The following is a 17,821-nucleotide window of genomic DNA, read 5'->3' on the forward strand; positions in this document are numbered from 1 at the left end:
CCTAACTGACATTATTAATACTTCTTTCAGAATAGGGGTGTTCCCATCAAAACTAAAACTCTCCATAATAAAGCCACTTCATAAAAGGGATAGTACAGCTGACATAAATAATTATAGGCCAGTGTCATTATTGTCAGGTTTTTCTAAAGTAATTGAAAGAGTAATGTATGAAAGGCTAGCTGACTTCCTGAATAAAAATAAAATACTAATGCTCAGAATGGGTTTAGAAAGAACATATCCACAGAAACGGCAGTCTTTCAATTCATGAAAATGGTCCTAAATGCCTTGGACAAGATTTAATTAAGCTGCAAGATGTTCTTAGATTTATCTAAAGCGTTTGTTCTAATCAGCCATGACTGACTGCTTGTCTTCGTGGTCTTCAGTCCTGAGACTGGTTTGATGCACCTCTCCATGCTACCCTATCCTGTGCAAGCTTCTTCATCTCCCAGTACGTACTGCAACCGACATCCTTCTGAATCTGCTTAGTGTATTCATCTCTTGGTCTCCCTCTACGATTTTTACCTTCCACGCTCCCCTCCAATGCTAAATTTGTGATCCCTTGATGCCTCAGAACATGTCCTACTAACCGGTCCCTTCTTTTTGTCAAGTTGTGCCACAAACTCCTCCCCAGTTCTATTCAATACTTCATCATTAGTTACGTGATCTACCCATCTAATCTTCAGCATTCTTCTGTAGCACCACATTTCGAAAGCTTCTATTCTCTTCTTGTCCAAACTATTTATCATCCATGTTTCACTTCCACGCATGGCTACACTCCATACAAATACTTTCAGAGACGAATTCCTGACACTTAAATCTATACTCGATGTTAACAAATTTCTCTTCTTCAGAAATGCTTTCCTTGACATTGCTAGTCTACATTTTATATCTTCTCTACTTCGACCATCATCAGTTATTTTGCTCCCCAAATTGGTTATGAAACTAGAATTTTATGGGGTCCAGGGACTTGATTTCAAATGGTTCAAGTCTTATCTCTCTGATAGACAACAGAAAGTACAAATATGTCATAAAGGCAAAGAGTGTATTTAAGATTTTTTTTTTTTTTTTTTTTTTTTTAAAGAAAGACTAGCTATGGAGTGCCCCAGGACCCTGTGTTAGGCCCTGTGTTGTTCTTGGTGTATGTAAACAATTTGCCAAACCTTTGGAGTGCCCCTGGGTTCTGTGTTAGGCCCTGTGTTGTTCTTGGTGTGTGTACACGATTTGCCAAACCATCTGACAATTGCAGAAATGGTGATGTTCACTGATATGGCACTACCATTTTCATAAACGGATACACCGAGGACAATCTGCAGCAAAGTGTCTCTACGACAATAAATGAGACAGGAAGATGGTTTAGCGATAATGTTTTGATCATAAATAAGGTATTGATGAATTTCAGTAATATTAAAAGTAAAGCTAGAAGAAGAGTAAAAGCTGAGTTAGGGAACTATTTTATAGCACAAGCTCCATACACAAAATTCCTAGGTATGTGGGTGGATGAGCACTTGAGATGCAAAAAGAATCTAGAACTTTTGTGTAAAAAACAAAGTAAATGCTGCTATGTGCTAAGAATGCTTCGGGACTGTTGCAATGCTGAATCATTGCTGTGTGCCTATTATGCTTATATGAACAGTTTGCTTAGATATGATGTGATCTTCTGGGGAAATACAGGTATGGCAAAACAGGCTTTCAAACTTCAAAAAAGGGCCATTAGAATAGTTAAAGGGGTTCCCTGTAGAGTGTCATGCAGGGAAATATTTAAAGAATTTAAAATAATGACTCTTCTTAGCTTATACATCAATGAATGTGTCTGCTTTCTGAAAACTCGCCAGGAATTTTCAACATGAAATAATCAGGTTCATAACCATGAAACAAGGAACAGAGATGATTTTCACAAAGACACCCACAAATGAGTGTTCTACCAAAAAAGTGTTAATTACCAGCCCAAAATACTTTTTATTGCACTGCCTGCTACAATAAGGAAAATTAAAGAATTTCATAAATTCAAGGTAGACGTTAAACAATTTTTACTAATACATAGTTTTTATAACATTGAAGAATCTCTGAATATGGAAAAGTAATATTATTTATATTTACTGACATAAAATATTTTTGTTTATTATCCGAGTTTTTGAAACAAATTAAATAAAAGTAATTATATAGTAATTGACTACATCTATACAATGTATATTGTTAATGGATGAATAAAGAGATTGATAATTGATATATCACAATTAAATCAGGAGATATTTCTTCTTCTGGTCAAAAAAAAAAAAAAATAAAATAAAAGGCTGGAAAAGAACCCACCTTATGTTACGTATAGGACTTTTCAAAACAAACTTTTTTGAAGGAAAAGAGAATGGAAATTATTATTTGACCAGGTGAAAAATAAGTTTAATAACTCATCTCAAAAAGATGAGGGAATCATGTATCTTGTGTAGCTACAGCAGGATGGATCTCCAGCACACTATGCTATGCGGTATGTGAGTTCCTTTATGAATATTTTTCATGCCCCAGGAAGTGGTGTGGTTCAGCGATGTCTCCAGCTCCATTGAAGTAGCCACCATGAAGCCTGGACCAAATCACAGCAGACAAATCATAATGTGGAGTAATCAAGTGACTCAGTACTGGTGTAAGATTAATGAGGAATTATGCAAAATTTGATGAGGAAACCTTTTGAAGCATTACTCCTGAGATACTCCGCAATATATCAAAGAGGACTTAGTGACACACAACTCTCTGTGCAAGGTGCAGTTGTGTTCATACAGATTTGCTGTATACATGGTTTTTATATGGAAGTAGTCCAGTATGCAGTATAGAAGTAAGGGTACGTATCAAAAACACTTTAGAGCATCTGTCTTGTCCCTTCTGAAGCCTAACATATCCTGCATCTTACAGAGAAATAGAAGATGGGTTGGAGATCAAACTGGCAAACATGTTTTCCTATTTGGTCACTGACATCTTTCACACAAAACAAATGTGCATAAAGAAAATAAAATTTGGTGAGACTTGTGACTTACCAAGCAGCCATAGATGGTGCAGGTTCCAATCCTTCCATGACAGGAAGCCAGACTAATAAACTTTCCCTCTCCATCCGCTACAGTAGACCAATGAAATCAGTAGTTTTTTTAAGGCAACATAATGATGTGCAAAGTAGAAGGGTCATGACAAAACTGTAAAAACTGTAAATAAATCCTCAACAACACCCTTTGCCAGTAGACCTAGAGGAAGGTGACTACAAATGATGCAACTGTAATGTGAGTTAATGTTATGTTAATGAGAGATGGTTATTTTTTAAGGGCTCTAAAATATTACACCAATATGGAAACAATTATGAGTGCCTATTGTTCCTACATTCAGTCACACACAAATTGTGATATGATATTCTGGGGAACTTTCCACCCTCACTCAGTACTCTAAGAATGCACAAGGGGTCAGTGGAATAATGAGTGTAAATAAAATATGGGAATTATGCAAACATGATTTCACATTGCTTGTCGTGCATCCTCTGACATGTTTTCACATCAGAGCAATATGTCTAAAGTACATTTCATTGATGAAGACAAATCATTGCAAAGAAACTGTGACATACCAGACTGAACAAAAGTCTCCCTGTAACTCTCACCAGTAGTACACAGTGCCAGAAGAGCACATTTAACCTGGGTTTGCAACTTTTTAACAAACTCCCCAAAAACTTCAAACCATCAGGTATGTAAAAGGCTTTAAAAAATCTTTATTGTCATATTTACAGTGCCACTGCTTCCACTCAGGCAGTGAATTTAAGGGCTTGTACAGTATTGCTGCATGTTCCATTTCCTATCCACAGTTCACTTAAATATTTCAAGCTGAGTACTGATAGAATTATAATAAATATTTAATTCTTATTTCAGTTACTGATAGAATTATAATAAATATTTACTTCATGCATCAGTTTAAGGAATTAATTATGCAAAAGATTGTGTACAGTTTCAGTTTATTTGGCATGTCTAATATTTGAAACATTCATTGTTATTCTAGATAAAAAGCACTAATGAACAAAGTAATTAAAATCCAATTTACTTGTGATTTTTCCAAAATTTTGTGAGTATCTGAAATTATTCAGGTAGGGAAGGAAGACGAAAATTTAATAGTCATGGGTGACAGGAATTCAAGAGTAGGAAAAGGGAGAGAAGGAAACATAGTAGGTGAATATGGATTGGGGGAAGGAAATGAAAGAGGAAGCCGTCTGGTAGAATTTTGCACAGAGCATAACTTAATCAAAGCTAACACTTGGTTCAAGAATCATAAAAGAAGGTAGTATACATGGAAGAATCCTGGAGACACTAGAAGGTATCAGATAGATTATATAATGGTAAGACAGAGATTTAGGAACCAGGTTTTAAATTGTAAGACATTTCCAGGGGCAGCTGTGGACTCTGACCACAATCTATTGGTTATGAACTGTAGATTAAAATTGAAGAAACAGCAAAAAGGTGGGAATTTAAGGAGATGGGACCTGGATAAACTGACTAAACCAGAGGTTGTACAGAGTTTCAGGGAGAGCATAAGAGAACAATTGACAGGAATGGGGGAAAGAAATACATTAGAAGAAGAATGGGTTGCTCTGAGGGATGAAGTAGTGAAGGCAGCAGAGGATCAAGTAGGTAAAAAGATGAGGGCTAGTAGAAATCCTTGGATAACAGAAGAAATATTGAATTTAATTGATGAAAGGAGAAAATATAAAAATGCAATAAATGAAGCAGGGAAAAAGGAATACCAATGTCTCAAAAATGAGATCTACAGGAAGTGCAAAATGGCTAAGCAGGGATGGATAGAGGACAAATGTAAGGATGTAGAGGCTTGTCTCACTAGGGGTAACATAGATACTGCCTACAGGAAAATTAAAGAGACCTTTGGAGAAAAGAGAACCAATTGTATGAATATCAAGAGCTCAGATGAAAACCCAGTTCTAAGCAAAGAAGGTGGAAGGAGTATATAGAGGGTCTATACAAGGGCGACGTACTTGAGGACAATATTAAGAAAATGGAAGAAGGTGTAGATGAAGATGAAATGGGAGATACGACACTGTGTGAAGAGTTTGACAGAGCACTGAAAGACCTGAGCCGAAACAAGGCCCCGGGAGTAGACAACATTCCATTAGAACTACTGATGGCCTTGGGAGAGCCAGTCCTGACAAAACTCTACCATCTGGTGAGCAAGATGTATGAGACAGGCGAAATACCCTCAGACTTCAAGAAGAATATAATAATTCCAATCCCAAAGCAATCAGGTGTTGACAGATGTGAAAATTACCGAACTATCAGTTTAATAAGTCACAGCTGCAAAATACTAATGCGAATTCTTTACAGATGAATGGAAAAACTGGTAGAAGCCAACCCCAGGGAAGATCAGTTTGGAACACGTGAGGCAATACTGACCTTACGGCTTATCTTAGAAGAAAGATTAAGGAAAGGCAAACCTACGTTTCTAGCATTTGTAGACTTAGAGAGCTTTTGACAATATTGACTGGAATACTCTCATTTAAATTCTGAAGATGGCAGGTGTCAAGTACAGGGAGCGAAAGGCTATTTACAATTTGTACAGAAACCAGATGGGAGTTATAAGAGTTGAGGGGCATGAAAGGGAAGCAGTGGTTGGGAAGGGAGTGAGACAGGGTTGTAGCCTCTCCCCAATGTTATTCAATCTGTATATTGAGTAAGCAGTAAAGGAAACAAAAGAAAAATTTGGAGTATGTATTAAAATCCGTGGAGAAGAAATAAAAACTTTGAGGTTCGCCGATGACATTGTAATTCTGTTAGAGACAGCAAAGGACTTGGAAGAGCAGTTGAACGGAATGGACAGTGTCTTGAAAGGAGGATATAAGATGAACATCAACAAAAGCAAAACAAGGATAATGGAATGTAGTCGAATGAAATCGGGTGATGCTGAGGGAATTAGATTAGGAAATGAGACACTTAAAGTAGTAAAGGAGTTTTGCTATTTGGGGAGCAAAATAACTGATGATGGTCGAAGTAGAGAGGATATAAATTGTAGACTGGCAATGGCAAGGAAAGCATTTCTGAAGAAGAGAAATTTGTTAACATCGAGAATAGATTTAAGTGTCAGGAAGTCGTTTCTGAAAGTATTTGTATGGAAATTAAACATGGACGATAAATAGTTCTTACAAGAAGAGATTAGAAGCTTTCGAAATGTGATGCTACAGAAGAACGTTGAAGATTTTATGGGCAGATCACATAACTAATAATGAGGTATTGAATAGAATTGGGGAGAAGAGGAATTTGTGGCACAACTTGACAAGAAGAAGGGACCAATTGGTAGGACATGTTCTGAGGCATCAAGGGATAGCAAATTTAACATTGGAGAGCAACGTGGAGGGTAAAAATTGTAGAGGGAGACCAAGAGATGAATACACTAAGCAGATTCAGAAGGATGTAGGTTACAGTAAGTACTGGGAGATGAAGAAACTTGTACAGGAGAGCTGCATCATACCAGTCTCAGGACTGAAGACCACAACAACAACATCTGAAGGTGGGAGCAGACACAATCCTGGCATTTGCTGACAATATTGTTCTTGGTGACATCGTGGAGAAAGTATGCACTGATTTCTGCACAATCCAAAGAAATTTGGGCTGGTGGTGAGTGATGATTAAACCAAATATTTTGCATTATCGTGCTGTCAAGCTCCCCTTCCTTCCGTGTTATTGGTTGGAATACCTTAGAATGAGTTCAAGAATTCAAGTACATTGGTCTGATACTGACAAAAGATGCACATCAATGAATAATAAACTCTAATCGTATGTTCTTTAGCCTGAACGATTTATTCACGTCACAACTGATATCACAGAAGAATAAGATCCAGCTGTACATGACTAGTACGACCAGTACTTTCAAATGGTTGTGAACTTGAGCATCGTCAGCAACAACTGAAGAAACAATCTGTGTCTTCGAAAAGAAGGTATTTCAAAAGATCTGTGGACCTGTCTATAGCACCATGGAAGGTAAATAGGAATGAGGAAAGATAGAAGACCTGTGCCAGTGGTTGGAAAAATGATACATCGGCCAAATATTAGGGTACGAGAGGCTGCAGTAGTTGGGTCACATCCTTCAAGCTGATAGATCTCTTCCATACTGCATCCTCCATTCTCAGTTTTCTGGGAAATTCCCAAGGGGGCATCCAAGGATGTGATGGAAGGATGAAGTATTAACAGTTCTTAAAGCAGTGGAGCTGAGAGCAGTGGAAGCTGAAGCTGAAGACTGGCAATGATGGACTACCATCTGCAGTAGATATCTCCTCTGTTGAGATTGACTGACCTCCATTGTCATTGTGCATTTATAGTGTTCTTTTGTATTTTTTTTATAGATTGCTGTTTTTTCTTCTTTTGTAGTGTGGTTATTTCTTTTTTCTGCTGTAGGCCTTAAATGCCTGTTAATGTGCTAAATGGTGATGGCGATAATGGTGGTGGTGGTGATCTGAAGATATGTATTGTTTGCTTGCAGACTTCTGTTTCCTGGTGGTGCTTCATATTTTACGAATACTGATGGCTATGCAGCAGCAGGAGAAATTTTGTACAATTTAACCATTGGTTTAAATGAAAATGGTGATTATTTTCCACTTTGGAGCACATGTTTGGGATTTGAGCTGATGCTATATTTAGCAGCTGGTCAAAGAGAACATCGTTGTTCCTGTTCTGCAAATGATGTTGCTCTTCCTCTAGAGTTTACACATGGTAAGTAATCTGTTAATGACCTGTTCTTGAAACTTGATGTGATCTATTTGTTGAAATGTTGGAATTGGAAATTGTAAATGCATAGCATATTTCATAGTGACTGCTGATTGACACATTGTGCACAGTTGAGCATGATAGTTGCATTGCTGACAACAGAGCATATTCTGTCGAAATGCAAAACCATCTTTTTGAGTGAACTATCCATTACATTACATAATTTGTGGTAAAAATGTGGACTTTCATTAATTTTGTAGCAACAGATGTGTGACATATTGTGACAGAGTGTTCGTATGGCATGGAGTGGGCACGAGATTCTCTTTGAAGCTGGATGTCTGTGTAACAGAAGAAAGCAGTCCATGGATATAAATGACCTTTATTGTATATTATTTACTACCATTCAGTCTTCTTGACCATGGCGGTTTATCTCTGGGACCTCGGCAGGTGAGAAAAAACACTGCTGCAGCATCTCCTGCCACAGCTGTTTTTGTATTGCTGTCCTAGTCAGCAGCAGCACGTACTGAGTGCCCACTGATGCTGCGTCAGTTCCTGTGGATGCGTTGTGTAACTGAGTCCATAACAGACATGACTCTGGCGTCTGCTGTTGTCCCAGGGAAGTCATCCAAGTGACAGTAGGGTGACACAGTGCCCCAAACTCCACATTGAAGGATGGACAGCTATGACTGGCTATGTCATGTCCTAGAGGCACAGGATGGGGGAATCTTAGTTCACATGGAAAGTGATTGGATTCTGTTGAGAAGTTCCACAGTGGTGGCTGAGCACAGGGCTGCCAAGAGCCTGAGTGATCAGGTAACAGTTGAGGGTCTGTGGCCTGGTGATGATGTTGGCAGCTGTGCCAAAGGTACTGGTGTTGCCTACACAGCAGTGTCCGACACAGGGTGGGTGTCATAATGTACCCCAGCTGTCCGATGATGACTGGCTGCCCCAGTGGGTATAAGTACTGCTGTCAGGGGGCTGATTATGCAGAAGAGGTAGTACTGCCACATTTTTTTCATTATGTGGAAGCACCTCAAAGAATGGTCATTGTCCTAGGACTTGGTCATTGTCTTGCAGAAATAGAGCAGAGAATGTAAGTGGCTCATTGCTGAGGGTGCTGTATCAGCATAGATCATTGACCACAGCAGTCAGTACCTGGAATGTGACACTCAGCTACAGGCACTATTTGATTCATTACAATATGTTCTTCATTATGTAGGGTGCAAGTGGATGAACTGTTCAGAGGCAGCTAGCTTGTGATATTGGAAGTGAAAAGTTTACTTTGAATAGAATCCACATCTCTAACTCTCTTTCTTGTTTAAAATTATGATAGTCATTTGTTAATACAGTGTTTATAATTAGCTTCTTTGCTACTGTCTCCTCTAATCATAAATAAGAATATATGGTTTAGCATCCTGTTGCTGGTGAGACCATTGAAGAAAGGGTGTTCAGTTCACTCCACTTTGCTGAACATTCTCCTTCATGATGGGATTTGTGGAACAGAATGAGCCAATGACAAATTGAATTTTGTTGTGACCATACCCTTTGTGTACACTGCCTTCAAAAATTTGAAGGTGATGTTTATTTTTGTCGGCCCATCATAAACATTCATGTCATACAGTCTACAAACAACAGTAAATCAAGCATTTAATTACATGGTCACATCTTCCTGAGTTTCAACAACAATAAATTTGCCGATAGCAGATGTAAATGTTGTCTCATTGCAATTCAACTATGTTGGATTGCGTCATCCACCTTCACTCATTTTCACAGTACCCGTTGACATCCGACTCTCAAGTGTGGAATTGTCTCTTATATACAAATGAGGCAGGGACGTGTGAGCTTCATTGGCTTACATTTGGTGGTGACAACTGCACAACGTATGTGTTAATTGCATTGTTTTCCGTGGGTATTGATGTTTGTGTGATTTATTTGCTAGTTAGGGAGACTGTTGACCATGAATACACTGATAATTATCAAAACAAGTAATAATGGAACCCTTTGTACAATAAATGTCATTATGTTTTTTTTTCCTCAGCTCTAGTTTATCAGATACTTATTAAGATTTTTAATGACATTTCTGTTTAATTTTCATTTTAATGTGCTGGGACCCTATATTTCTTGTCTTATCTCTTCAGTCAGCTAGTTAACGATCTTTGCACCATAATACAGAATACTAGAAGACACAATTTACAGGAGGATTATTTTTGTGTGTTAAATTGTGAATGTCCCTTATAGATACAGTGCTATTCAAGATATTATAATTCTGTTTCAACTCATATGAATTCTAAGAAATTCCTTACTGATTGACATTTAGTGTTTTGTCAAAGCTGTGTTGATTATAACAGTGAAATAGTATAGGTTAGTGAAAATAATCAATGTTTGAAAATATAAATGAGTAGATAAAAAAATCTTCTCTCTAAGTGGTGGCAGGAGAACACAAATATTAAAGATGTGGACGTGTACAATCTTTCAGCAGCTGACACGAGTTTTTCATAACTCTGCAGATGGAAGCTGGTGGCATTACATGTGCTTGGTTCTCAACACCCATCATCATCTTTAAAGGTTTCCAACCTGAGGCTGGGCCTGTTTTGAAAATGAGCCTCGCCACCTAGTCCTGTTTCCCCACCATCTTTCTGTGTTCGCTCTGATCCAGTTCTCGCCTCTTTTTCAACACACTCCTGCAACCTTTCAGCCTTGTATACCTTGGTCTTCCTCTTCATCATTTTTTTGCACCTGCATTTCACATATCTTCTTGGGAATCGTCTTGTTTTTCATTTTCTTTAAGTGCTCATACCAGCTTAGTCTTGATGTTTCTGTACTGCTCTGTGAGTGTTGCTTTTCCACTATTTCCCTTACACTTTCATTCTTCATCCTGTCTCTTCTTTTTATTTCTATCATATTTCTGAGGAATTTCATTTCATATGCTTGTAACCTGCTTTCATCTTTCGTCATTACCCATGTTTCAAATGCATAGGTCAGTATGGGAATGTAGTAACTTCTGTATACTACTACTTTGCTTTTTTGTGAAATGTCTTTGTTCCACACCAGGCTTCTAACACTTCAGACGAATGCTTCTACCTGTCTGCCATGTTCACTGGTACCTCTTTCATTTTTTCCATTTTCCTCTAACACACTTCCCATCTACATGATACTTTGCCCCTTCTTCCATTGTTCACCTCCAATCCTTATTCTGCCAGTTGTCTACCTGTATCTTTCTTTCCTGTTGTAATCAGGATCTCACATTTGTTTACATTAAACTTCATTATACACTGTCTCACAGTTTCTTCCCAAGCATGCAGCTGTTCCTGAATCTCCACCTCCCTGATTCCCCAGATCACCAAGTCATCTACAAACACCATTGCTTTCATCTTGTCTTCTCCAGTTTTTTCTCCCACCAAGAGCAGAGGTGACATTACACTGCCCTGTTTCACAGCATTTCTTTGCTGGAGTCAATCTGTCCTTTCATTTCCCTTTTTCACACAACTTGAACTTCCATAGTACATTTATGACACTCTTGTTTGTTGTCTTTTCCCACTCCATTCTTTTCTAGTGCTTTCCTGACAGATCTTATACAGATGCTATTAGATATCTTTTTTGTATCAAGGTCTTCCCCAAATTTGTAGTGGCACTCCTGGTGCCATGTCACTGCAAATATGTCAACAGTTGGCCTCCCAGGTTCCTCTCTCAGTTCGTTGGCCTAAATTTACATTAATTTCTGTGGTTTTAGCATTTATTTTCAGTAACTATTTATTTTATTTTATTTTTTTGACCTGTCTCTTCCACCCCCTCCCTCCTCACCTGCCTACTATGTGTAATTCACTTAGCTTTCTGCTCTTATTCACACTTACATGATGTTTTTCAGTAATCTCATTGTTGCTTATTACCCTGTCTTCCATCTTTAAGTTCTCAAGTTTTCAAACCTCTTCCAATGCAGGCAACAACAATCAATCTTTTTGTCTCATCCTGTCCAATAAACTCCCATTACCCAGGGTTGTGGGTGACTTTTCTGTAACTCTCCCATTTCCTAAAGCTCAAAAGTCCTTTTACTTCATCCCTCTACCTTTTCCTTCAATCTTTCTGCCAGAAGAAGGAACCATTGGCTCCAAAAGATTGCAAATTTCCATATCCAGTTATATTAAACAGGATAGGTTGCTATTCATCATGTAGACGAACTTTGGAGTGGCAGAAAGGCACATTTAAAGTGCATTTAAAAGTGAACAAAGCTCTTATTCCTGTCCTTTTACCACCCAGTGCCCTGCTCGTCACTGTTGTCATCTTCCTCTACATTAACATCCCCAGTATCCATGACCTTGTTGGCATAGGACACTACCTTTCCCAGTGCCCGACTGACTGCAGACGTACAGCCTCCTTCCTTGTCAACACAACCGCTATATTGTCACTCAAGAGTTACTTCTTCTGGTTTGGAAGCATCACTTATGACCAATTCTGCGGTGCTGCCGTGGATGCCCACATGGCACCATCTTATGCCTCCCTATTAACATGCCATCTAGAGGAATTTAACCACCCAGAATCCCAAACCCCTCACCTGGTTCAAATTCATTGATGATATCTTTATGATTGGACTGAGGGTGGGGATATCCTATCCACATTTCTCCTGAATCTCAACACCTTCTCTATTCATTTAATTTGGTCCTCCTCAGCCCAACAAGCTACTCTCCTTGATGTTGACCTTCACTTCTTGGAGAACAACACCTCTGCCCACATCAAACTTTCCAATGACCACAATACCTCCCTTTCAACAGCTGCCACCCATTCCTCACCAGGAAGTCCCTTCCATATGACCTAGACACCCATAGTCATTGCATCTGCAGCAATGAGCATTCTCTGTCCAAATATGCCAATTGTCTCACTGAGCTTTGCAGATCAAAATAACATTCTCTAGCTTGCCCAGAAACAGTTTGTCACCTACCATCAGGCACATGACTACTGACCAGCCACAAAGGTTCACCCTCTTCATGACTAAGTACCACCCAGGACTGGAACAGCTGAATAATGTTCTTTGCCATCATTTCAGCTTCCTCTCATCATGGTATCCACCCTACTATTGTCCCCACCTCTCTGACAGTGGTATACGACCACACACCCAACCTATGCAATATTCTTGTCCATCCCTATTCCTCCCGTGCTTCCAATCCCTTGACCCGTGGCTCATATCTGTGTAATATCTCTAGAAGCAAGACCTGTCCCATTGTCCTAGGCATTTCCTAAAATATATCTGACATACATGTGTGACATCATCAAATAACCATTTATTGGGTGTTTAACTGCAAGACTGTGTCTACACTAATCAAGAACAAGACTGTGTACATCAGAAAAATGACATAAACTATACAAGGTGTTATTGTTATTATCACCTTTTACACAAATCACACTAAACCACTATTTGTTACACTGTACCCCATCAGTCCATAAAGTTTGGAGACTGAAGTAATAAAAAAAAATAGTAAAATGTTAAGATGTTGGTTTTAATCTTTCAAGTGTTGTACATAGATTGCCCCCACTTGAGTACAATACACATTACATTCGTTCAAACATGTGAAACTGTCAGAAAAATCCTTTGGGATGTTGTCCAACTCGTGTTTAATATTGGCTAGAATATCACTTATGTTGTCAAATTATTGACTCCTCATGTGAATTCTGCACTGTCTCATTTTGTGGTAGTTTGTATTTATAACATCAAGTCTTGTCATCTGTGATGATTTTATCCAGAAAAGAATTGTCTGTGTTCTGCTTTACAATCAATTTGTGGCAGGTGAACACGAACAGCAATTGTTCAGGAGTCACGTTTTATGGGACAAACCTTGTACACACTTTTCCTTTATTCAAAACATTCAAGAGAATGTCTTGAATACTTGATTTAGAGATGTTGCGCCAGGCTGCATGTCCACTTAACACTGCGTGCTCACAACTGACTGGTTGAATGCGCTTTTGTTATTTACAGCTGTTGGTTCAAGATGCTGCGTATGGTGTCTAAATGACAGATGAGTCTGTTGATGGGGGGAAAAACAGATTCATAGGTTGTATTTTTGTGTCATAGTGTCAGAGATCATAAGCTACATAATAAGCATTTGCTATCTGAGTGCGTGACTCAGAATCAGTTTTAAGTTAATCAACAAAAATTTGGTGTTCTGAATTATAACACAGCCATATGATTTAAGGAAGGGGATGGAAAATTTATAGACATACCAGCATGCGTAAGTAAGAACATGTGTTAAAGCCTGTGTGTTCCTGTTGTGTAATGTGAATAGTGATTATACCGTTGCCACTGTGCTGTGTTGTCCCCATCTTCTGTATTAAGATTTGATATTTGTAGTGCATTCATGTTAAGAATAAGTAATGTATATTAGCAAATCATTATGAGTAATGCATTTTGAACTAGTTTTACCAGTGCAACCAAATAGCCCTTTCATGCCATTCATTTGGAGGATTTTGGGATTACCTGAATATGTTAGCACAAATATCTTACAGTTTTATAATGTAGTTTGCAATGTTGTACTTTCTGTAATGTACCAGTGCATGCATGCATCTTAATTAATTTATTAATACAATCAGTGTATGAGCAATGTTTTGAAGGATGGTTTATACAGTTTTGAAGTTCATATTCAGTATATTTGGTACAATGTACAGTGGAACCTCGCATAGCGAGCGTAATTCATTCCAGAATCTTATTCATAGTGTGGAACACTCATTAAGTGAAACAAATTGTCGCATATAAATTAATGTAAAATATGATAATGCGTTCCATTGTAATATTGTGTCCTGCCCGCGACGTAATAATGTACTATTTTCTTTTCCTATCAAAATATCAGAAGTTAAAGATATAATTTAATCTTCGTGCCAGTTAACTGCACTGCAAGTCAGCGAATATGTACACCCAGGATAATGAGAACGGCGTAGCATTATCAGCTGCATTTTGTCCTATATAAGAGTGCACGCTCATCTTTTCTTTCTCTCTCTTTAGTTGTGCGCCTTTCTGACAGCATCTTACACTATCAGACTCCTATATTCTTCCATTTTGTTTCAAATGAACTGAAATCGTATTCGTGTTAGGAATTTGTTTAGTTGTGTCATTATTATCGGCAGTTCCGATTACCGAAATGACTTTACTATGAATATTTTTCTTTCGCTCCAGAATTGAGCTGAGATTACTATAATTTCTACATGTTTTGCTGAAATATGGCACAATTCTTTATTTTGTTCAAAACTGTGAGATTAGTGTTCAAGATGTCAGATGTCTGTATAAGAAACTTACTTTGTGAAATAATAATTGCTTAATTTGGCATTTCCACTTTCATTTCATAGTAACAGTTATCAATCCCCAATTTATAAAACGTTACAGATTTTGCTTTACTACATTTTTTCTTACGTTGTCAACACGATACCCACGAAATTAATTTAGAACTGGTCTGAATTTTCTCACAAGGAGAGAAGACATTTTTCCATTCCCCTGAGATTTTAAAATCGCAGACTAAACATTTTTCCAGCACATTAAAAGTCTACTGATCTTCACTTCAAACAACAAAAAAGGTAAAAAAGATTAAGAAAGTGATTTGTGTATGAGAATGAGATATTTAAATTCATTTTAATTTTCATTTATTAGCTTTCCTCCTGACTAATCAATTATTGATTACACATTAAAAAAAATTAACTAACTTATCAATTATATGTTATTATTATTTATTATTATTATACCACACAGTAAAAGTACTAAAGTTTTATCTTATTCATACCATATATTCAAAGAAAATTATGCATACAGTATTATGTACTTGATTACTCATGATACATAACTAATTATTTTTACTAGGAAGCTGTCTGTAGTGATTTGTTTCTGCCACCACTTCAACACTTGGCGAAAATGGGACACAGCATATAATCAAATAAATTTGTAGCACGCGTAGCTGCTCCTTTATTGGGGGTGACAATTTTCAGTGTATGATGCAACCGACTCCCATGCTTTCAGCATTTCTCTTACTGTGCCAGAAGATAACTGCTTTGCTTATACCGCCTCCTCCTCCTCCTCTGAACTCCTCTCCACAACTTCCTGCTGTGAAACACTTAGCAACTGCATAAGTTCTTCAGTGGCCATTTCTTGGCTGTGATCTCCCACATGATATCATTGTTATCCACTTCTAGTCCAATGCTCTTGGCCAAAGACACAATCTCATTTCATAGATACTAACTCAGAAGCATCAGAATCACATTCGACAATGCCAAAGCTTCTTCCAAGCAGAAGTGAGTTCTCTTGGAAACAGCTTCCCACGCCTTTTCAATCATCTTGATGCAGGCAACTATGTTGAAGTGATATTTTCAAAACTCTGAGAGTGAGATTGGTAGGTTCAGTCAACTCAAAACAATGCTTGAAGAGTGCTTTAGTGTAGAGCTTCTTAAAGTTAGAGATACTCTCTTGGTCCATAGGCTAGAGTAATGGTGTGGTGTTGGGAGGCAGAAATTGGATCTCGGTGAAATGAAATTCTTCAAGGAGGTGGTCTTGTAGGCCTGGAGAATGGACAGGAGCATTATCCATAATAAGCAAGACATGGACTGGCAGATTTGTCTCAAGCAAATATTTTTTTATTGAAGGACCAAATGACTTCATTGATCCAATCACAAAAAAGATCATGTGTCAGCCAAGCCTTATTTTTGGACCTCGGTATCACATTTAACATGATATTCTGGACTTTACACTTCTTGTAGCCTCATGGAGTTTCTGAATGGTAAACAAGTAATGATTTAATTTTCAAGTCGCCACTTTCATTGGCACAGAGTAGCAGTGTCAGACATCTTTCATTGGCTTATGACCATGCAGTGTAGTCTCCTCTGCTTTTTCCAGAATTGACCCGTCTCATCATAATTAAAAACCTGTTGTGGCAGATAACCATCAGAAGCTACGAGCATCTTGAAGCTCCGGATGAACTTCTCTGTTACCTTTGTGTCAGAGCTGGCTGCTTCGTCGTACCTCACAATGATGTGGATGCTGTTTCTTCTCTTAAACTTCTTGAAACACCCACAGTTTCCCTTAAACACTTTTGTGGCCGCTGATGATCCTGGCATCTTCTTAACGAGGTCGGTGAAAATCATTCTCACCTTCTCACAAATTGTGTTCTAGTTAATAGTGTTGCCTTGAAATTGCTTTCCATTTATCCATATAAGGAGCAACGTTTCAACCTCATCCTGAATACAAAACCATTGTTTAGGTACTCTTGTCACTCCCTTTAAAGCATCTATCTCTTTAATCTTGTCCTTGTTCTGGAGGATAGTGCAAATATTTGATGTTGACTGATTGTATGTGTGTGCTAAATCAGCAGTGCTCACACAAAGTTCACATTTTTCAATGATTCTGCGTTTCATTTCTAAGATAATTTTCTTTATATATATATATATGAATATGGTGACCATGCAGCTCATTAGAATGAAATTACAACAAAATGAATACCCCCGGCTGCATACAGGTGTTGATATAAGTCAACGGGGACAGTTGAAAGTTTGTGTCCTGACCAGGACTCGAACCCAGGATCTCCTGCTTACATGACAGACACTCTATCCAACCTGAGCCACCGAGGACACAGAAGGTGGTGTGACTGCAAATGGTATCTGTTATTTCGGACATGTCTGCTGCGAGTAATGAGTATAATGGGCAGGGGCACTATGAATATAGTGTGGGACAATAAGTTGCGAATGTGGGTCTCACGGCAAGTGTACCAGAGATAAGTCCGTGCAGTTGCACTATCCTCTGTGTCCTCAGTGGCTCAGATGGATAGAGAGTCTGCCATGTAAACAGGAGATCCCGGGTTCGAGTCCCGGTCGGGGCACACATTTTCAACTGTCCCCATTGACTTACATCAACGCCTGTATGCAGCCAGGGGCATTCGTCTCATTGTAATTTTATTCTAACAAGCTGCATGGTCACCGATGGTATCTGTTCTTTCGGACATGCCCGAAAGAACAGATACCATCTTCATATATATATAGTTAAGGCTCACTGGCCATTTTATCATCTTTTTCTGTGCGGATGTACAAACAGTGCTCAAACTCTTATGGGGATCGACAGTAAAGCCGTGAGTAATTAGTATAAT

At 38.3% G+C, this 17,821-nt stretch overlaps 1 protein-coding gene across 2 annotated transcripts in view; it reads left to right on the forward strand.

The window, feature by feature from the left end:
• LOC126475159 (gamma-glutamyl hydrolase-like) overlaps positions 1–17,821 on the forward strand; it is a 92,521-nt gene that overhangs the window by 32,421 nt on the left and 42,279 nt on the right. For both annotated transcript variants that reach the window (XM_050102782.1, XM_050102781.1), the window contains exon 4: positions 7,498–7,727. In XM_050102782.1, the coding sequence (XP_049958739.1) occupies positions 7,498–7,727 (230 nt within the window). The remainder of the gene's footprint in view (positions 1–7,497; positions 7,728–17,821) is intronic.

This window comes from Schistocerca serialis, chromosome 4 (assembly GCF_023864345.2).
Source record: "Schistocerca serialis cubense isolate TAMUIC-IGC-003099 chromosome 4, iqSchSeri2.2, whole genome shotgun sequence".
In the NCBI taxonomy this organism is placed as follows: Eukaryota; Metazoa; Arthropoda; class Insecta; order Orthoptera; family Acrididae; genus Schistocerca; species Schistocerca serialis.